The 21,659-nt window shown below is 41.7% G+C and overlaps 3 protein-coding genes across 4 annotated transcripts in view; 1 reads left to right on the top strand and 2 right to left on the bottom strand.

Annotated features, from left to right (window-relative positions):
• Window positions 1-1,998, bottom strand: part of LOC120554095 (DNA-binding protein SATB2-like) — a 28,896-nt gene extending 26,898 nt beyond the window's left edge. The window contains exon 1 of the mRNA XM_039792707.1: window positions 1,799-1,998. The gene's annotated coding sequence lies outside the window, so the exon portion shown is untranslated. The remainder of the gene's footprint in view (window positions 1-1,798) is intronic.
• A 4,526-nt stretch (window positions 1,999-6,524) lies between these two features.
• Window positions 6,525-8,583, top strand: LOC120554094 (gamma-crystallin S-like). Its single transcript, XM_039792706.1, has 3 exons — window positions 6,525-6,642; window positions 7,511-7,753; window positions 8,225-8,583. The coding sequence occupies exons 1-3, from the start codon at window positions 6,634-6,636 to the stop codon at window positions 8,495-8,497; spliced, it is 525 nt and encodes a 174-aa protein (XP_039648640.1). The 5' UTR covers window positions 6,525-6,633; the 3' UTR covers window positions 8,498-8,583.
• Window positions 8,584-8,934: 351 nt separating this feature from the next.
• Window positions 8,935-21,659, bottom strand: part of LOC120554093 (potassium voltage-gated channel subfamily H member 8-like) — a 37,435-nt gene continuing 24,710 nt past the window's right edge. The window contains exons 11-15 of one of the 2 annotated variants that reach the window (XM_039792703.1): window positions 18,819-19,033; window positions 13,061-13,311; window positions 11,452-11,561; window positions 10,695-10,747; window positions 8,935-9,830 (exon numbers count right to left, since the gene is read on the bottom strand). In XM_039792703.1, the coding sequence (XP_039648637.1) occupies window positions 9,123-9,830; window positions 10,695-10,747; window positions 11,452-11,561; window positions 13,061-13,311; window positions 18,819-19,033 (1,337 nt within the window). In that variant the 3' untranslated portion in view covers window positions 8,935-9,122. The remainder of the gene's footprint in view (window positions 9,831-10,694; window positions 10,748-11,451; window positions 11,562-13,060; window positions 13,312-18,818; window positions 19,034-21,659) is intronic. The other variant, XM_039792704.1, reaches the window with a different exon arrangement.

The raw sequence follows: 21,659 nt of genomic DNA, 5'->3' as shown, positions 1-21,659 counted from the left end.
ATGAGAGCACTGACAAAAAAAACGGCGCTGACAAAACAGCCTCTTCTTGTTAATGCTCAATAGCACGCTAGACGTTCTAGCTAGTTAGTCCTAGGCCTACTCATTGTATTAGCTAGCTAGCTACAGCTGTGTTTAACCTATGACACCTCCGTGTAAAGGGGCAGTTTAACTAAAGGATATTAAAATAATTGATGATTGGTCGCTTGCCAAATTGAACAATATGTCGTTTTAAAGAATGCACACTTCCTAGGAACTTTAAATTGAGTTTGGCTTGTGGTGTCGCGTTAGGAGAGCACACTTATAGGATTTTAGCCAACTTCACAACTTAAAAAAAAAACCTTTTTCCACAATTAAGTTATGACCAGTGACCCTTTATTCCCATTTACAGTCTATGCATTACCATTAGGAAGTGTCTTTATGTTTTAATAGCTGTTTTTTTGTAAGATTATATTATTTATGGGGCTTTTCCATTTATTGTGATGTGACCGTGGATGGACATGAAAGGGGGAGAGAGAGAGATGGGGGATGCCATGTAGCAAAGGGCAGCAGGTCGGATTCGAACCCTGCGCCGCTGCAGGACTCAGCCAACATGGGGCGAACGCCCTGAGCTAGAGGCCGCCCATTAATAGCTGTTTTAAAAATAAAATTAATATTAGTGATAGGAAATCATTTTAAATTGATAGTCAAAAATATGTTTCCCTCAACTCCAGTTAAGACAATAAATAATGTTATTTGAATACCCGTTTACCTTATATCAGCTCTTCTTATTTTTCAACTTTCTTTTTATATTTTTTCTACATCCTAAGCGACATACAGTAACATATATTGAGTCATTTCTCCATATACCAGATAGTTCCATTTTCCTCACAACATGAAACTTGACAACATGCCATTTCCATTGCAACATGCACAAGCTGTCAATCCAAGTGCTGTATGAAAAAAAGCATGTAGCAGATGTTTTCAAGTTAAATGAAGCTTCCACCACACAAGGAAAACATATTTTATGGTATATTGTAGGCATATATATATATATGCTCCAAAGTGTTTTCAAGTTATTTGAAAACCACATAAAAAGTCTTTTAGTAACGCAAAACAAGACACTGTAAAAGTTGCAATGTCAGGGCTATAATAGAAAGACAAAAGTCACTCCATAATTAGAGAAATTCTATTTTATAAGAAAAAAAGGCTAACAGTTCTTTTAATCTGATAACAAGTCATGAAAATATAATAATCTTAAATTTGATCAAATAAAAAAATTAAGTCATTCAAAGCATCTCATGTCTAATGAAGAAACACTCTACATCAAGTGGATGTGTACCAAATATTGGATAATGCAACAACTTGTGATTATTTTCACGATCATAAACTGCATTTTCTTAAAGAAAACCCACATTAAAGTCAGGTCTCATAAAAAGTAACAGCTCTGTTTTTTTGTAGTAAAACTATGAATATCTATTTTTGTGAAATAATGACAAAAGAATGTTTTTATGGTCAACGTCCCATTTGGTTATATTTAAGGTTCAGGACTGAGTTCCACTTTACTGTAATAAAACCCAACTAGTTTACCTCCACAAGATCAACTGTCACTTGTACATGTAATGTTAAAGCATGACATTTTCTTACATACAAATATGCATTTTGACATGAAACTAGTCTCACATTGCCTATGTATCAGTTTAAAGTGCCACACAACTTATATCACTTCATCGTCAGGCGTGTTTGCATCATAAACTATTTGATCTGTAGTTTTCCATCAGTTGTTACAGTATGAAGAACTTTTCAGTAAATGCTCACTCACTTTTTAAGAAGTCACTGTGCTTGCTGGGGAATAAACTCCATCCATTGGTGTAAACGAGAGAATCCAGCCTGAGACGATATGAATTTCCCCAACGTTTCCCTTTGTGTCAAAAGCAGCACGCTGGCAGAACGAGCGAGGAGATATAAAGACAAGGAGTGATGAGGACAGAGTGCTGCTGCCCGCTGAGTAAAGAGCAGTAAAATGACACATGTAGAGGGTGAGAGGGAGAGAGAGAGAGAGAGAGAGAGAGGGAGGGAGAAGGGGAGGGATGAGATGGGGTTTGGGAGGGAAACCCCGAAGACAGATTGACACACGTGAAAGGATCATTACATTTATTTGCTGTCTTCAAATGATAATCTGTAACATTTGAGCTCTCCAGCAGAAAACGTAGTTTAAAAATAAAAAGCTGAGCAGAAGTTGTGCAGCATGTGGGTAAAAAAGAAAAGAAAAAAAAGAGCTACCTCTTTATTCTAGAAAGCCGTGCACTAAATAAATAATGTGATCACAGATATAGAAAGGATAATTCATTTCCCAGATGTCGTGATCGCAGAGAACAGGAGAATAAGTTGGAAGAAAAAAAAAACGTTCAGAAGTTCATCATTGTAACAATGTCACAAAAAAAGAGACACACTAAAGCAGGGGTGTCACTAGGGGCCACACTGGAGAAAGAGAATCACACCAGGGGCCGGACATGTAGAGTTTATTGACGTGCTTTTGTTACTGCATGTCACTTTTTTTTTTTACATTTTGATAGCTTTTTTTCTGAAGTTTTTGTTGTTTTTTTCTGAAGTTTTTGTGGCTTTGCCAGACATTTGTCACCTTTTGGTAAATTTGTTGCTTTTTCCGACATTTTTGTTGACACGAAGCCCTACAAAAGTCATCAAAAGAGTTCCTTCTGGGGGAATTTCTGAGTATCAGAGTCGGCAAATCTGCCATATTCTGCTTTGAATGTCACGTAATTGCAGTTTAAAAAAAACACTTTGCTGTGCTTTTGGTTTGGCGCACAACTAGGTGGGCCAAAATGTATTGTGAACCCAAACTGATATACGGGCCGGATCTAAATCTACAAGGGGCCGGATTTGGCCCGCGGGCCTTGAGTTTGACACATGTGCACTAAAGAGATACACACAGGGGTTTAAAAAGTTATAAATGATCAAAATAGATATAATAGAGAAGCTGATTGCTCCTGAAGGAGAAAAAAAACCCAATTCAAAGGAAATGTTGGACCTGAGCTGGACTTTTCTTTCCTTGCAAATCCTACAATTTATAACTTTGGGCCAAAAGTGAACGTTGTCCCTTTGACCATAAATGACAGATAGGGGTAGAGAGGTTTCGGGGGTATACACATTGTTTAAAATGTCCAATCTTCAATGGACTGCTGTGCTTAACCCTGGAGAAGATGCCACTGTTCGCTTGCCTTCCCTTTTCTTTAATATATTTTGTACAATGTGTATACGGGTGATTCTTAGATCCCCTGTTAAGGAAAGTGATATTGTGTCTGTCTTTGTTCCCTTATTTCAATTAGATGGAATAAACTGCAGCGGGATTTATCCTTTTGCCATCCTTAACTATTCTATTCAGTATCTATTGTTCCATACAAAGGGAAGCCATGGGGAAGAGAGCTAACTGCGCCCCTAGAAGCCCCCTGTATAAATAAAGGTTGAATGAATGAATAAGACCAGATCAGTTTGATGGGCAGATGTCATTTTCCCTAATCATTAGGGTGGAAGACATGTCATTTTTTAGGAACAATTACATTTTAAAAACATCTTTTGTCTTAAGTCACTTATACCTTACAATATCAATGTGATATTTGTTTTTTACAATTCTGAATTTAATCTAAAAAAATGTGATTCATTTATTCTCCTAATTCTGATTAACTTAACATTTCTGACTCAAAACTGAGGCAATTTACCAAAAGCTCACTGCACTCTTCAGCTGGGTGGGATTCAGACTATATATACCACTTATTTAATGTCCCTGCACAGTATGATTATAATGTTGCATTAAAACCTTTTTTATTGTCCTTATGAGCAGGCAAGTGAAAACTCTTCACTTTTAAAGAAAAGAGATGAAGTGTGTACTATCCTGAGAAATGATTCCATATATTCTGTCCATTCATCACTTAGTTGTTTGTAAGTCTTTCTGTCCAAATAGCAGGGCTGGTGGTCAACTTTCCTTGATTTATTCTAGATGGAAGAATAGTCACCTATCATTACTACTCAGGCTGTCTGCCTTCCTGTCGCTCCTCCTCTGTGGCTTGTGTATGTGTGTGTGTACACTTGTCTGTCCTACATCATCCTAAGTAGCTTTGACAGCTCACCACAAGTCCCAAGACGTGTGTGTGTGTGTGCGTGCATGTGTGTGTGCGTGTGTGTGTGTGTGTGTGTAATGGCATGTGTGGCAATTAAAGAGTGCTTTCATAAGGCTCAAGCCAGTTCGTATTACCTGTGACAGCAAATATTGATGTTCTGTGTGTGTGTGTTCTGGAGCTTTATATGTAACTAAAGCATTTGCGATTTACTTACATAGCATATCATTATTATATGACCAAAGGCTGTATACAAGCAGAGGAAATGATTATTTTATACCGAATCTGTTCAAAATCATTTATACCCAAAATGACTGTTAAATTATCCAAATTTATATTAAATTATCCAAATTTATATTAAATTATGGTCTTGTGTTTTTCTCAAAGTGAAACACACGTTCATTTCTTTGTGCATGAAACATGTCACACTAATCAGATTTAATTAAGCTGCAACTAATGGATTATCTCCCCCCCCCCCATCGCCTCGTCTGACGATAAACTTCCAGATATATCAATCATCTTAAATGAAATAGGGAAAAATAATCACCATTTCTTAGAGCCCAGTGTGAATTCATTAAATGTCTTGTTTTGTACGGCCAACAGTCCACATATTCCGTTTTATGCCATTAGCTTTGACTTATCACAGCAAACGATGAATAGAGAACCTCGGAGGAAAGCTGCTGTGGTTTGACTGAGGAAATGCTGCCCCCATGTGGTAGCTTTTGGTAATGACAAGTAGGTTATGGCCTCCCACCAGTTCTCACATCTGACCTAAAGTATAGACATAACTATGTTACTTTACTATCTAAAAGTTGGCCCTGTTCCTACGAAATTATTACACACTTAGTTCACTGCAGTTATTCCTTATTACTGCCCATAGTGTAGTTGTTTTTTATGTGTTCTTTTCAAGACATTTTCAGTGACTTTTGATTAATAATAAAAGTATCAGAGTGTGAAACAGAGTTTAAAAAACAAACAAGAAAACTTAATTCACCAGCAGTGTTCTTATAGCTGAACATATTGATATGTTGTGTTTTATAAAGTTTATAAAAGTATTTAGAAGTTGGAGAATGTTTCCGTATGGCGTCTATTTACTAGGGGTGGGAATCACCAGAGGCCTCACGATACGATATCATCACGATACTTATGTCACGATGCGATATTATTGCGATTTTAAACATATTGCAATATTCCTCGATATATTGCAATGTATTACCTTTTTTCCAACTTCAAATTTTTCCCAATTTCAAATGATGTCCCCAAAGGACAGTTTTGTCAACATCTGTTTTATCTAAAAATATACATTTCTCTGTCTGTTCATCTCACTTCCATTTTATTGCTGCAAAATGGGATTGTCAAGCAGACAGACTGACCAACACATATATAATAAAAGATCGATACTTGGCGTCTGTGTATCGATACAGTATTGCCACGAAAAATATCGCAATACTATACTGTATCGATTTTTCCCCCCACCGCTACTATTTACCATTTAAATCAGGGGTCAACTTTAGGCCAGGGACCCCTTAGCACAAAGAGGGACCGAGTAAGGACCCCCTACTGCATATATTGTAAACAATTGAGTTGCATATTAAACTGGGCCGAAGGGATGAAAAAAAATGGATATTATTTATACATCATGTTTTAACCTTAAACATACATGTACACATACACAGTGAATCTTTAAGCCCAACTGTATGGCTATAGTGGCTACCTTACCTATAGTAAGCTTATCTTCAATGTGTGATTATTTTTTTGGGCACAAATAGGCCAATATATCTTTGCTATTACGTAATATGTTAGATTCACGTCGATGTATATTTTCAGAAATTTCATTTTTGAAAAAAAGAAACTTTCAAAAAATATTTTTTTTTTAAGAATTGGGCGGCCCCCCTGCAGTAACTCTGAGGACACCCTAGGGGTCACGGACCCCCCTGTTGAAGACCTCTGGTTTAAATAATGTTCCCTCATGTTTCCCATAGAGTTCCATTGCAGAGCACCCTAATTGGCTGGGTTCAGGTTAAGATGAGAGGAATATTGGGGAACATAAAATGTGAAACGACACCGACACCTAGTGGCCATTTGACGAGCGGCAGCTTGAAATGTATTGATTATTTCGTTCCCTCGGTGCGTGAGGAGGACGGCTGAACATTTAAACAATCATCAAATAGAGGTCTATATGTTTTATGTCAGTGTGTTTGTGCATATCGCTCTGTGTGTGTGTTTACAGTATACACACACGGTTTACAGTTGGTCGCTGGCTGAGGTCTTTATGCTGTGTAATCCCACGGCCTCTTTCTGGAAAACATGACCAGCAATGGAACCACTGACTCAAATTTTGGATCTCATTCTCATGACAAAGCAGTTGTCTCAATTACAGAGGGCTCTGCAGGTATAAAAGAGAAACAAGGTTCACATACGAGCGCACACACTCACACACACACCCACACACACATACTTTTAACATTAGTTTACACACACATATTCAAGGGAGACCACACGGTGGACCACAGCTGGTCGCAGGATGGGCAGGGTAAGTAGAAGCTAAAGATGTCAAGTTTGTGCCTCTCGTATATATTATTATTACAGTCACATCACTTTGCATCCAATTTTCCACACATCTACATTTACAGCAATCTTTGAAAAACCCACAAGTATATTTAATAACTCTTATTGCTGTTTTGAAGATATTTCCAGGACACTCCCAAGACTCTTTCTAAGCACCTGGTTTATAAAGTATTCCATCTGTTACACAATCAAAAAGAAGACGATTTTAAACCAAGATCCCAAAGCCATATTTCCTATCCAGGTGGCAGGAAATGAAATATGAACATGTTTTTATCCAGATTTTGAGGATTCTGGACATAACTTCAAAAGAGCAATACATGTTGTTTTAATGAGATGCTGCGTACGGTCTTCATTATTGACTGTAAGCAGGGGCTGACCTGTTTCCAGTTTTGCTTAAGAAGTGATGTAGGACGTTTAACAGCTTATGGAATATTAAACAATGCAGAAAGTTGTGGCTAAAATGCCTTTCGTTTTGTAAGCTTGTACACTTAGTTTCTACATTTAGCATCTTGGCTTGCAGCATTTAGAAGGTGGAAAAGTAGTCAGAAGTGAGGCTGTCCTGCTCTTTTTCTCTTGTGGATCTGCTGTTTCCTTTACAAAAACCTCACCATTGTTGAGGTCTGTGTCAAAAGCCTGTGAGTGTTTCTGCACATACCACTTTACAGACAGACACCCAAATGTTAAGAGAATGTTTAGAGTCTACATATACAACTTTTATTGACCAGCTTACTAATATTATAGGCACAAACTCCAATTTATAGCACCTTTTTTTTTTTCTTCTTCCAATTATTACTTTTTCCTGACATCAGATTCACTCATGTGCCTTCCCCCAGATCATCTTCTACGAGGACCCAAGCTACCAGGGTCGCAGGTACGAGTGCGACGGCGACTGCACCGACTTCCACTCCTACCTGAGTCGCTGTAACTCGGCTCGAGTGGAGAGCGGGACCTGGGTGATCTACGAGAGACCGAACTACATGGGCTACCAGTACGTCCTTGGCAGAGGCGAGTACCCCAACTACCAGAGCTGGATCGGCCTCAACGATAGGGTCTGCTCCTGCAAGATGATTAACATCGTAAGCCTCCCAGCCTTTTTTTTGTATATTTAGTAGCACTTACATTTCAAAATGCTGAATTAAAACATTTCTGCCTCACATCTCCTTCGTTCAGTCTACCATTGAGTCTTGAAAGCTGAGGGGGGGGAATTTTGTTGTTCTTGTTTAAAGTTTCTGATGCTTAGTTCTAAAGATTTTGTGGAGAAAAAAAGCAAACTGTAAGCAGAAGTCTTGAAGGCTAAATATCAGACAGAATGACTTAAACAGATGCTTGACATTAGTTCAAACCTACCCTGTCACTGCACTTCTCCATTATCCCATCCACTTTTTATTCCTCAGCCATTTCTTTGCTCTTCCACCACACACCCTCTTCATCACAGCCAAAACCTTCATCCATCTCTCAGTCAACTCCCCCTTCCATCCATGTTTGCCACCACATCTCTCCAAAAACCCTTCTTCGTCTCTCTGTTTCCTCTTCTCATCCTCCTCCAGGCCAGTGGAGACCCTTACAAGATCCAGCTCTATGTCAAAGGGGACTTTGCCGGTCGGGTGTTTGAGGCGACTGACGACTGCCCCTCCGTGCTGGAGAACTTCCACTGGAGGGAGGTCCACTCCTGCAGGGTCCTGGGAGGCTGGTGGGTCTTCTACGAGCACCCTAACTACAAGGGCCGGCAGTACGTGCTGGAGAAAGGCGAGTACCGCAAGCCGGTGGACTGGGGCGCTGTCTGCCCCACTGTACAGTCTTTCAGAAGGCTAACTGAGTAGCTAATCTCCTTTTTCTTTTGCGCCCTGCTGATTGGCTCACAGATGTCACAGCAGCCATGGCTTCAATAAAACTAAATGATGAGAAATGACTGTTTCTTCACTGTGTCTGAGTGTCTGGCAGTACGAGTGCAATATACTGTCCATGGAGTGACCTGTACCTGAGCCTAAACATACATCCAAATAACATACATCTAAAGAGTATGCCTTGGAAATTGGTTAGCAGTGATGGAAGTATAAGCACAGTTTATAGTAAAGGAGCTAAAATTGTACACTCATGGGTCTTGTCCTTTAAGCTTCTTCCTATATTTGTGAGCAGTAACGGAGTGGTTTTAAGGAGATTAGGGAGAAATCGGGCTGAACTTAATAAACAGTTCATATATATCATTAACGGTGAAAGGAGTTTATTACTGATCCTGTCAGACAAATCAAAAATGAAACTGTAAAAACAAACTATTTTATTATCGTATCTGCATACAGCTGTTGTTCATTGTCATAATAGTTTAAAATCGATGTATTTACATCTTAACTCACATGCCAAACTTTGGACACATGATTGTCATGCAGTGAGAAGTGCGGCATGCTGGTTGGTTCCTGTCTGTCGAGTGTCCGGATCTTCCTCCGATGTTCACATCGGGGGCTGTCCTTCATTGATGAAGCTGAGCTGGGTGGTGTGCTCCCCCCACTCCACCCCCTGCAGGTCCAGGAGGGGTTCTGCAGGGTGTGAGGCCATGCTGGAGGGCTGGAGAAGGGGCTGGAGCTGAGACTGGGAAAGGGTACGGGGGTAAGGCGAGGACGTAAACTGGGACTCGGACTGGGACACGAGCAGGAGACGGGATTGAGGCTGCTGACTATCGGGTCGTGATAAGTCTACCCAAAGGGGAGTGATGGATGATGGATGGCTTGATGAAGAAAGAGAGGGGACGGAGACGGAGGAGGGATGTGGCACAACTGTGTGCTCACGGGGCGAGCTGTTGAGTGACGGGGGAGCCGAGCGATGGGCGACTGGGGGATAATGGGAGGTGAGGGTTTGGGAGGGGGGACGCTGAATCGGATCCAACTCTCCTTGTAACAGCTTCGTCGTGCTCGGCTGAGGAGAGGGCGGTTCAGGTACCAGGGCGGAGGGAGGATTGTGTTTGTCCGAGCAATCCACAGGTGCGTGTTGAGTAAAAAGGGGTGGGGCCGGGGAGCAGCTGTGTGATGACACGCTGGGAGGCCGAGCCACAGTGCTGGCCATCAGCAGGGTGGGGGGGTTGTGGAAGAGGGGTTTGAGAAGACTCGTCATTTCCTGCAGCTCCTGACTGACGGCGGTCACCTGGCGGGAGAGGACGCTCATCTGGAGAGACGGGAGTCAGAGGAAGAGTCAGTACCGCTGCTGGGTTTGGGAAAGTCCGTGTAATACAACAAAGTCAGATCTTGGCTTCTAGCCCTGCATGGACTGAGCTACATTAATCCTTAATCCTTTTCTTTCATGTCTTTCATTTGGGATGCAAACTGTCTTTCATTAGCTTAAAATATGGATTTCTTCTTCTTCTTTTTTTTAAATAACTAGGGCTGTTTGAAAATGAAGAAACATTGATGTGAATAGTTTGGCGACAACTGACAGAAAAGATGTCCTGCGCAGTCCAACACTCATCATAAGAAAATAAAAACAAGATAAGCAACAATTTACAATAATAGGACACTATGACTTCAACCTAAACACCAGTTTAACTGTAATAACTAAGTTAACTGACAAACAGTGGTGGAAGAGGTAATCAGATCCTTTACTTAGGAAAAAGTACTAATACCACACTGTAAAATAAATAAATAGTATAAATCCTGCATTGAAAACTTTACTTAAGTAAAAATATGTAATATATGTTAATATCAGGAAAAAGTACTAAAGTATTACAAGTAAAAGTACTCACATTTTGTTCAACAGTCAATCAACTAACAAACAAGATTGTTGTAATGGAGTAAAAAGTTTTTTCTCTGAAATGTAGTGGAGCAGAAAGTAGAAAGTGGCATGAAAAGAAAAGACAAGCACCTCCAATTTGTACTTAAGTTCAGTATTTGAGTAAATGTACTTAGCTACATTCCACCACTGCTGACAAATAACTACGAAATGGCGTTTAATTTGGGGATCACACCAATTTGCATTTGGTCATAGTCATATATTCATATAATATATTCTTGTAGTCAGTATGACTAGCTTTACCTCGTGTTTTAGCTTAGCGATAGTCTGCATGGTGTTACCGTCATCGTGGGCCCCTGTGGACAGATACAGAAATACACACATGCATATACACATACATGCAAGTAAGGACTTCAACAGCTGACCGATAATTAAGATTATATATATGTGTAGTATATATTATTCAAAAAATGTATCTTTGAAGCTCTACAGCTCACCCAGTCTGGTGTGTGTGTGTGTGTGTGTGTGTGTGTGTGTGTGTGTGTGTGTGTGTGTGTGTGTGTGTGTTGTTAGAGTTCGGATCGGGCCGCATTTTTCTATCCAAGCCCGGCCCGCGTCCGACAGAGCAGTAACCGAGCCCGGCTCGAGCCCGACAGCCATTAAGATATTTCTGACCGAGCCCAACCCGAGCCCGACACGGTTAAAATCTCATTTTTTTGTCATACTAATGACATATTTGACATGTTTGTTTGTGTGGAAAGCCCGCTTTTATTAACTAACTGTAGGAAGGCATTCGGAAATGTCAACAGATGAACCCAACAGCGCACACGGGGCAACAAGCGCACGTTAATAAGCTGTTTAATTTAAAATGTTCAATGCCTTATCGCTCTGATGTGACCGAGCCCGACCCGAAACCCGAACATCATTTCTAAATATCTGTCCGAACCCAGCCCGTCGGGACCAGGATATCCATCCTCTAGTAGGCTGTGTGTGCGTGTGTGTGTGTGTGTGTGTGTGTGTGTGTGTGTGTGTGTGTGTGTGTGTGTGTGCGCGCGCTAACCTGAGGCAGCTGAATCAGGGCTGGGAAGAAAACTCTGAGATGCAGTGGGAGAAAAATCAAACTTCCGGTCATAAACACTTTGGTTTTCTGCCTCCATCCCATCTAGAAACCTGAGGACAGACAAGGAGAGTGAGTCAATGTCTTGCACACAAGACAATAAGTTAAGAAAGTGATGACTTTCATTTTCAAATGGCCTTTCCTTGTTCATGCCAACATACAAGAGCCCATATAATCTCTTTTGACTTTACATTTTACAGAAACACAAACTGGACGTGGTTCAATCGCCAAATCAACAAAAAGACGACTCACTCCTTCACTGAATCCAAGTGCAGTTTATTATTATGAGGCCTCTTCTTCTGTTTTGTTAGATAGGAAGCAAAGCTAATAATAACCTAACCATACAAAAAACCCTTTAGAGTCAGGGATCTCCAGGACCCCAATTAAGATCATACAAATACAAATACATCTTTAATTCTCTGCTTATTGCTGATTACATGATTTGTCCTTTTAAAAGAGAATTCATTAATGCTTCTCGTGGGCAGATTTGTCAAAGTAATCAAGATTTCTTTCCAACTGTGATGCAGCTTTTTTCCCTTTAAGTGCTCATATTATGCTCATTTTCCGGTTCATAATTGTATTTTATTTTATAATTGAAGTCACTGTTCCATTATTAATGTGACTATTATCGCCACTGTTCATTGCATCCCCAACCGGCACCGTCAGACACCGCCTACCAAGAGCCTGGGTCTGTCCCAGGTTTCTTCCCAAGAGGGAGTTTTTCCTCGCCACTGGTCGCACTGCTTGCTCTTGAGGGAATTACTGGAATTGTTGGGTCTTTGTAAATTATAGAGTGTGGTCTCGACCTACTCTATCTGTAAAGTGTCTCGAGATAACTTGTGTTATGATTTGATACTATAAATAAAATTGAAATTGAATTATTTAGAGGTTATATCAAAATAGGTTTATGTGGTTCAATTAAAAAAAAAACACACACCTCTTTTCACCCTGTGTGTTGAGCTCTCCGTTTTAGCTACAGAGTAAGCTTCTGTACCATCTTTGTTGGGAGTCGCACATGAGCAGTACCTAGGTAAGGACTACTAGCCAGTCAGAAGCAGAGTATGAGGGCGTGCCACGCTAGCAGCTAGGCGAGCATTATAACGTGTGTTACAAAGTGATGAACGTTTGTCTCTGAAGTAAAGGCTGGACTACAATAGAGCTGTTTGGAGCAGTTTGTGAACAGTGTTTTCTGTTGGAGATGGTAAGTCCCTTTGGGCTTTTTCACTTTGTAAACCTATAACGTGCACAAAAAGACATATAACACAATAAAGGAAAGGGGAAAAGCCAAAAAATTATAATATGAGCACTTTTAATATCTTGTTGGAAATCCAACACAGTGACACAATTTATGCTTGTGTGCACCCTCACACCGCTGCACTGAAGCGAATGGACTCCTCCAGACGAGCGCCTGCTGCCACCTCTCCAGGGACTCAAATTAGCCTGTAGATGGTTTGTGTTTAAGAAGAATGTCACAAGTCAAAAACACAGTGGGTTACTGCCACTGGATGAACAAGCTAACACTAAGCCCCTAACCCAACGAGAGGTTCCTCACCGAGGGCTGAGGTCCGGCTGCTGGCAGCTGAAGCTCACCCCAGGGATCTGCAGGCTGGCGGGCCGGGTGCGATCGCTCGCCGGTCTAAAGGTTCTCGCCGGCAGCGGCGGGGAACGCAGGCCTCTGCCCAGTCTGCTCGGGGGAGGCATCTTGGGGAGAGGGGAGTTCTCACCCTCGGACCCTGATCCCTCCTCGTCCTCCTTGATGGATGGAAGCTTCTTCATGATCCCTCCGTTGCTCTCGCAGCCTGCCTGAGGAATTAAAAAAAAAAAGAGGGCAGAATACAACAAAGTGTAATCATTTGTTTGAAACGCAGAGAGCTGCAGCGATTTTTATTTTTACTTTGTAGCTGTGAGTACCACCTACGTGTCCACGAGGTCTTTAGTATGCATGCATACTGACAGTATAAATTACAATGCTATTATGCTTAGCATTAGTGTGTAGGTTTGAATTGGCACACAGCGCGAGAATTAATAGGTCAGGAATGTGGGAGTCACTCTTTCACCAGATGGGGGAGCTGCTGAGCCATTGAAAGCATCACTGAGTGAACAGTTGCCATTCACAATAGCTGCAATGGCGCTGATATCCATTCAGTTCGTCAGCAGCGCTGCAAAGGAGCGCTCTCATTCAAAACCAAGCAAGCATCGACGCCATTCACTCCCAAAGACATTCAGCTCTGAAGGTTCTCTATAACCTCAGAGGAAAGAATATAGAAGATGATGTTTGTGGATGTTTATGACTCCTCTAACAAGTCATATCCAAACAGATTGTTCTTTTAAACTAAAAATTCCTGTAATCAGCATGTTTTCACAGGTGGCTAGTTCTTGGATTTCTATTTCCTGCACCTTCTGTGTGACTGTCATTAAAAGCTGACTAAAACACTGCCAAACAAATCCAGTTTTCTCTTTTCCCTTTTTGCCCCGCTGTCACCACCACCCTTCCCTCCCCTCTGTTTGTTGTCTTCTCCATCATGTCTTTGGCCCACGTGCTCGACTGGTATTTTTAGATCACAGAGGTTTAATTTTAGCAGTGGTTTGCCTGTAGGGATCCGAGTGGAGAAGGGTTTGTTTGGCATTTCAGCAGCACGTGCCACCCTTGATGTGCAGCATGCCACTATGAGGGCCCCATACAATTATGTGTGCATTATTGCGGTTGCAAAGAAAGAGAACTAGGTGTATGTTGCATGTGAGAGATGTTGAAATATGGTCACTGTAGCCTACATGTAATATGTGTGTTATGCATGTGAGATGTACTAGGCTAGAGACAACATTGGACAACACGGCATGTATGTGTGTGTGTGTGTGTGTGTGTGTGTGTGTGTGTGTGTGTGTGTGTGTGTGTTTGTAAATGATTCTGTATCTGCTGTGTAATGGTATGGTGGTATGTGAGAGCTGCATGCGTGAATGTCTGCAGTGTTTCGGCACGTGACTGCAAATATCGGCGAGGTTCTTCCTCTTCCTCTTCCTCTTCCTCTTCCCCTGCAGCTACCTTTCATCCTGATGTTTTCTCGTCTCGTCTCCATCTGGTTGTTATTCTATATTTATCCAGTCAGGGATGACCCACTCCTCCCCCATCCCTCTGTTAGCACTATTTTTAGTCCCATGCCGCACTCGGTGCTGCTGTCGCTACTGGTGAATATACCATGGGCGCCCGGAGTACAGGGTCAAGGCCCCCCCCCCGCACTTTACGGCCCCTCCCCACTTTCTTTTCATGTTGGGAATTCCTGAACCCCGCAAATGCTACTATATTGCAACAGGGTAAAAGCCGTTGTGTCAGAAACGTTTTGTTACGTATGTCTACATATATGCTTTCACTTTTATCTGTGCAGCTGTTTGCATGACTCCGCCTCAGCTGTGTCTCACGGGCGTAACCGCGACCTGAAGCATTTATTTATACTTTAAGTCTATTTTACCAACAATACGCGCAAACGCAAGATTGATGCTCAATAAAAACGCACCGAATAATATATACATCCACATTTCGCAACCGGCGGAGCAGTGCGCTTGGAGAGCGGCTAGAAGCTGTCAAGTGCTCCCTGTCCTTAATGGGAAGATATAGAGTGGGCTAAATGAACAGATGAATCATTCCAATCGCTGTTCTTTATTGTTGAATAGCAGAAAAAAAAAAAAAAAAAGAAGGGAGACCACAGCTCCAGGATAGTTCTAGGATTTGACCTATCTCGACAGCCTGCCTGAGGAATTAAAAAAAGAGGGCAGAATACAACAAAGTGTAATCATTTGTTTGAAACACAGAGAGCTGCAGCCATTCTTTTTATTTTTATTTTGTAGCTGTGAGTACCACCTACGTGTCCACAAGGTCTTTAGTATGCATGCCTATTGATAGAATTAATTACAATGCTATTATGCTTAGCATTAGTGTGTAGGTTTGAATCGGCACACAGCGCGAGAATTAATGGACCTTTTTCACAGCAGACATGTTGACTTGTCATAGTAGGAAAAGCACAGCTGAAAATGATAACCTTAACGATGGCTCCATTCCATCAAGTGTCCCAGTGAGCTATTTCAGTGAGTCAGCATGCACAATACCAGGACCTCTCCTAAGTGGAATGCAGCCATCAGTAATGGTTTTGAACGCACCTGTGCTTTTCCTACTATGACATGTCAACATGTCTGCCGTGAAAAAGGTCTATAGGTCAGGAATGTGGAAGTCACTCTTTCACCAGATGGGGGAGCTGCTGAGCCATTGAAAGCATCACTGAGTGAACAGTTTCCATTCACAATAGCTGCAATGGCGCTGATATCCATTCAGTTTGTCAGCAGCGCTGCAAAGGAGCGCTCTCATTCAAAACCAAGCAAGCATCGACGCCATTCACTCCCAAAGACATTCAGCTCTGAAGGTTCTCTATAACCTCAGAGGAAAGAATATAGAAGATGATGTTTGTGGATGTTTATGACTCCTCTAACAAGTCATATCCAAACAGATTGTTCTTTTAAAGTAAAATTCCTGCACTCAGCATGTTTTTACTGGTGGCTAGTTCTTGGATTTCTATTTGCTGCACCTTCTGTGTGACTGTCATTTAAAGCTGACTAAAACACTGCCAAACAAATCCAGTTTTCTCTTTTCCCTTTTTGCCCCGCTGTCACCACCACCCTTCCCTCCCCTCTGTTTGTTGTCTTCTCCATCATGTCTTTGGCCCACGTGCTCGACTGGTATTTTTAGATCACAGAGGTTTAATTTTAGCAGTGGTTTGCCTGTAGGGATCCGACTGGAGAAGGGTTTGTTTGGCATTTCAGCAGCACGTGCCACCCTTGATGTGCAGCATGCCACTATAAGGGCCCCATACAATTATGTGTGCATTATTGCGGTTGCAAAGAAAGAGAACTAGGTGTATGTTGCATGTGAGAGATGTAGAAATATGGTCACTGTACATGTAATATGTGTGTTATGCATGTGAGATGTACTAGGCACAAGACAACATTGGACAACACAGCATGTGTGTTTGTGTGTGTATAAATGATTCTGTATCTGCTGTGTAATGGTATGGTGGTATGTGAGAGCTGCATGCGTGAATGTCTGCAGTGTTTCGGCACGTGACTGCAAATATCGGCGAGGTTCTTCTTCTTCCTCTTCCTCTTCCTCTTCCTCTTCCCCTGCAGCTACCTTTCATCCTGATGTTTTCTCGTCTCGTCTCCATCTGGTTGTTATTCTATATTTATCCAGTCAGGGATGACCCACTCCTCCCCCATCCCTCTGTTAGCACTATTTTTAGTCCCATGCCGCACTCGGTGCTGCTGTCGCTACTGGTGAATATACCATGGGCGCCCGGAGTACAGGGTCAAGGCCCCCCCCCCCGCACTTTACGGCCCCTCCCCACTTTCTTTTCATGTTGGGAATTCCTGAACCCCGCAAATGCTACTATATTGCAACAGGGCAAAAGCCGTTGTGTCAGAAACGTTTTGTTACGTATGTCTACATATATGCTTTCACTTTTATCTGTGCAGCTGTTTGCATGACTCCGCCTCAGCTGTGTCTCACGGGCGTAACCGCGACCTGAAGCATTTATTTATACTTTAAGTCTATTTTACCAACAATACGCGCAAACGCAAGGTTGATGCTCAATAAAAACGCACCGAATAATATATACATCCACATTTCGCAACCGGCGGAGCAGTGCGCTTGGAGAGCGGCTAGAAGCTGTCAAGTGCTCCCTGTCCTTAATGGGAAGATATAGAGTGGGCTAAATGAACAGATGAATCATTACAATCGCTGTTCTTTATTGTTGAATAGCAGAAAAACAAAAAAAGAAGGGAGACCAGTTCCAGGATTTAACCTATCTCGACAGGCTCCGAGCTGGACTGAGTATTGTGTTAACTTTGCTATTTTATGTTCTGAAATACAAATGTTACTTTTTGTTAGTGCTAGTTTGTATTGTGTACATATGTGTGTGTGTGTGTGTGTGTGTGTGTGTGTGTGTGTGTGTGTGTGTGTGTGTGTGTGTGTGTGTGTGTGTGTGTGTGTGTGTGTGTGTGTTCAGAAAGCTTACTGTATTTTGATGCTTCTATCCTGCGAGATACAGCAAGAAGCACACCCTATTCATATAGTATTGATGTGACATTTAAACAGTTTGTTTAACGTGCTTGAAAGTCAAACACTGAAAAAATGGTCAGTGAGGCCTGACAGCTGAGCAAATAATATAGCTGCAAAGGTCTTACCTCACTCAATCGTTTTATAGAGATAAGCTGTTCATAATAAAAAAAAAGGTGGACTAAGACTAAGTGGACTTAGAGCCAATCGGGGGCGACTAGTTGTCATAATCAAGCAGGAATCAACATGTTTCCAGAACGACTACATATATGAATTTGGCAATAAATGTAAAGATGCCTCCTTCAGCAAAAAGTAAAGGATTATTCGGTATAATTTAAATACTTTTCATGCTGCTATACTGTCTGTCCCCTGATATTTCCCTTGGACCTCTGCTCTAGTTAGCAAGCTTACTCACAGTGAAAATGTGACTTAGTTATTTCCAGTATATGCTGGTTATTCATGTGTACGCTACAGCTGAGATCCATCTGTAGATTACTGGCATCTGAATCGTCCATGTTTAGCTCATGTATTTAGCTGTTGGCTGCATCTCAAGCAGAAGCCGTGGCTTCTTTCCTCACTCCCAGTCCAGATGGCTAATCCTTTTTAAGTGCAAAGCCATCACTCCGGCATTGCATAAAATGATGGGTGGAGGAGGTCACTGCACAGCTGAGTCTAACATACAAAAACAGAAGGAGTCTTCTTTCTTTAAGGCATTTAGAACATGATATTACCTATCTGCAATACACTTCTATGGTAATATTAATAATGATAGTGATAATATTACATTTACAAATGAAAAAAACAACAACAGAAAGCCGGACAGAGAGACTGGCTGTTATACCTTACAGATTCTATATAGGGTCATATTAAGGTAAGAAGTTGTTTGGGTGTCTGATCAAGATGCCTCAGATCATGTTCGACTGGGAGGAGATTCTCCAGAACATGCCTGAGGGACTACACATCCCATCTGGCCTGAGAACATGTTCGTATACCACAGGACGAGCTGGAGGATGGCTGGGGAGAAGGACCTCCGGGCTACTTTGTTACGCCTGCTGCCACCTCGACACAGATTCAGATAAGTGGCGGGAGATTGATGAATGGACCACGCAAAACTTTTCTGACACCTAATGTGCGTTTTAACCTTCCAAACTAAGATTTTCACTGTGAGCAGAGCGATCAGGGATAGCTAGAAAAGCATCGGCCGCCCTCGTACCTCTGTGCTGTGTCCCTCCCGGAGGTTGTACGTCAGGTCATGCTGGATCTCAGTGATGAACTTCTGGGCGTAGTCCGAATAGAGACAGAGCACCTCGCGGAGGCCTTTCAGGCTGATGTACTGCAGGTCGCAGTAAGTCAGGGCCTTCACACAGGCGTTGGTCTTAATCACTTCCTCCTGGGTCAGACAGTCGGAGCCAATCAGGTCGCCCCGACCTGGAAAGCAGAGACACATACATTGTGTTACATACTTAACCTGGAAGCTGATATATGAGCCATAATGCATTGCAACAGATGCATTTCATATTTCCTTAAAGCTTTAGTGTGTAACGTTTTGGGGGGTTGTATCATGTGGACACACCGACAGTGTTGTTGTCATTACTTAGAATTCCTCATGGGGGGGGGCGGAAACTACGCACTATAGCTTTAACTGACTCCAATATTTTCTATATTGGACCAGCATCAAGTGCATTATCATGATCATAAAATCGGGAAACACCCAAAAGAAACCAAAAGGAAACTCTAAGCATCGCCATCTATTTTTTATTAAACCAGTACTTTCACTTTGTTACTTTTAAAGTACATTTTTGCTGATAATGCTTCTGCACTTTTATGATTTTTAATGAAGTACTTTTACTTGTAATGGAGTATTTTTTTACATTGTTGTATTGGTACTTTTACTTTAGTAAAAAGATCTCAATACTTCTACCACAACTGGTGGCAGTCTATTGAAAGACTACAATGCAGGAAGTGCCCCAATATAAGGGATAGTCCACATCAAGAGAACCCAGAGAGTAATAAACATACTGACCCATTTAAAAAGCACAATTCCCCAAAATGTGAATATGCAATTTGTTTTACTTACTGGCAAATGGCCATGGTATTATAGTACTTTTAGTAGTATCAACCCAATGCGGTTATTAAGAAAAACACATTCCAGAGCAAATAGGTTGAATGTATGGTTAGACTATTTTATATTTCTGTTAAAGTAGTCACCATGGGATACAGATGGACTGTTTTGGGTTACAACAGACGGTCTTTATTATTCTGTTTTTCTGCTTCCTCTCTCTACCTCACTGCCTTCTCCACAGCTGTAAATCCACAGTGGCAATGTCAAACCTGTGTGTGTGTGTGTGTGTGTGTGTGTGTGTGTGTGTGTGTGTGTGTGTGTGTGTGTGTGTGTGTGTGTGTGTGTGTTTGTGTGTAAAGCTACACGGGAGGGAGAGGAGGGGAATTTAGTTAGTTTGTGCACGTTTCAATATTCACACGAATGTGCATGTGTATACACGGCAGGTCCAATATGCTAACGAGTTTCTTCTATAGGCAGCAGTGACTTCATTATTTACACCAGTTAGATCATTAATATGAAAAACTGTGTTGCCAATTTGCTCCCAGTGCTTTATACCGTTCTGAACTCATTCCAGAGCTGTTTGTGTTTCTCTATTCTGTTTCATCCGTGTTATGCAGAATGAAAGTGTCAGTGTTGTGTTCGCTGTGCGAGGCTGCAGGATTCCTGTTCCTGTTTTGTATTCATGTCCACCTATTTATGATGGTTTGATGGTAACATTTGACTTATATTCATCAGGAGGCCAGAAATATGATTGAATTATATGAATTATATTGTTGCTCCATGTCTAGCTGGATGTGTAACACATTTGCCATGACAACTGTATAAGGTGATTATTTGTCAACGTTGTGTTTAAATCAATGAATGTTGTTTATGGATTTCCTGTTCAGCTTCTTGCTGCACCCCAAACTGTTCAGTCTTTGGGTCACACTCCATCTTTCGCTTGATGCTGTGTGACTTGTTTGCCCACGGGGGCAGTTTAATATGGGCATAATTGCAGTTTTTAGTCATAATGTAGCACTAGGCTGCCCTCCTTCATCATGTTCCTCTTCATAAAAGCTGTCTGGCTGGCTATTCAATTCTGGATGTCTGATACCTCCCTCAGAAATAAAAAGCCCTTTTTCATCTTCCACTCATAATGCTACAACAACAAATAGACCACAGTCTTATAACGCTTAAAAAAAGCACTTCATGGTCTTGCTCCAGTGTATTTTGTAAATTGTATGCCCCTATACACAAACTCCATCTTGAAATTGGTAACAACACCCTACAGTTTTCTGCAATATTGTGTAGCTTTTTATTAAGGTGCCATTAAATCCTAGACTGGATAAACCCCAGCCGATCTGCTGGCAATTTGATTTCTTCCTGCAGCTCAGGCTGGAAACCTGTACGTTTATCTATCCTGCTTCCATTACAATTTTGCGGGGACCAATCACAAACTGGCTTATCCACCTGGCGCGCTATTGGCGGGTTAAACACGATGACGATAGAGAAGCGACCAAGCAGCTTTTTGTTTACATTCAACAAGCTGGCCACCAAAGCGCAGCAACCTGTTGATTCCGCTGTCGCTGCTATGTCACCCGGATCGTTGGTCTGATTGGTTGAAAGACTATCCAATTGCGTACAGAGTCATTTGAACTATGCCCGTTGATCACGCCTCTTGTGCAGTAGAAAATACAGAGCAGACTCCCCAGACTAATGTTCAATCTTAAAAGATCGAGCTTGGTCTGGTGATAGCCAGACTAATTAAATCCCTGAGTTTCTGACATGTTTTTCATCATCTGAGATATGAGACATGAACTTTTCCCACTAAAAAAGCTTGCTGATCGCCATTACTTACTGTACTATGGGAATGGGAATGGCGATGGCGTAGGTTAGTTAACGCACCATCTTCTTCTTGCTTCACATGGTAGTAGACGGCAGTTTCTGAGTCACTTTACTGCCGGAATCTAGGAGGGCTTCTATGGTTTGGTGTCCAAGACAGAGAAGCCCTTT

This window comes from Perca fluviatilis, chromosome 24 (genome assembly GCF_010015445.1).
Source record: "Perca fluviatilis chromosome 24, GENO_Pfluv_1.0, whole genome shotgun sequence".
Classification (NCBI taxonomy): Eukaryota; Metazoa; Chordata; class Actinopteri; order Perciformes; family Percidae; genus Perca; species Perca fluviatilis.
Note: the sequence above shows the minus strand (reverse complement) of the source record. Positions and strands in the feature narration are given on the sequence as shown.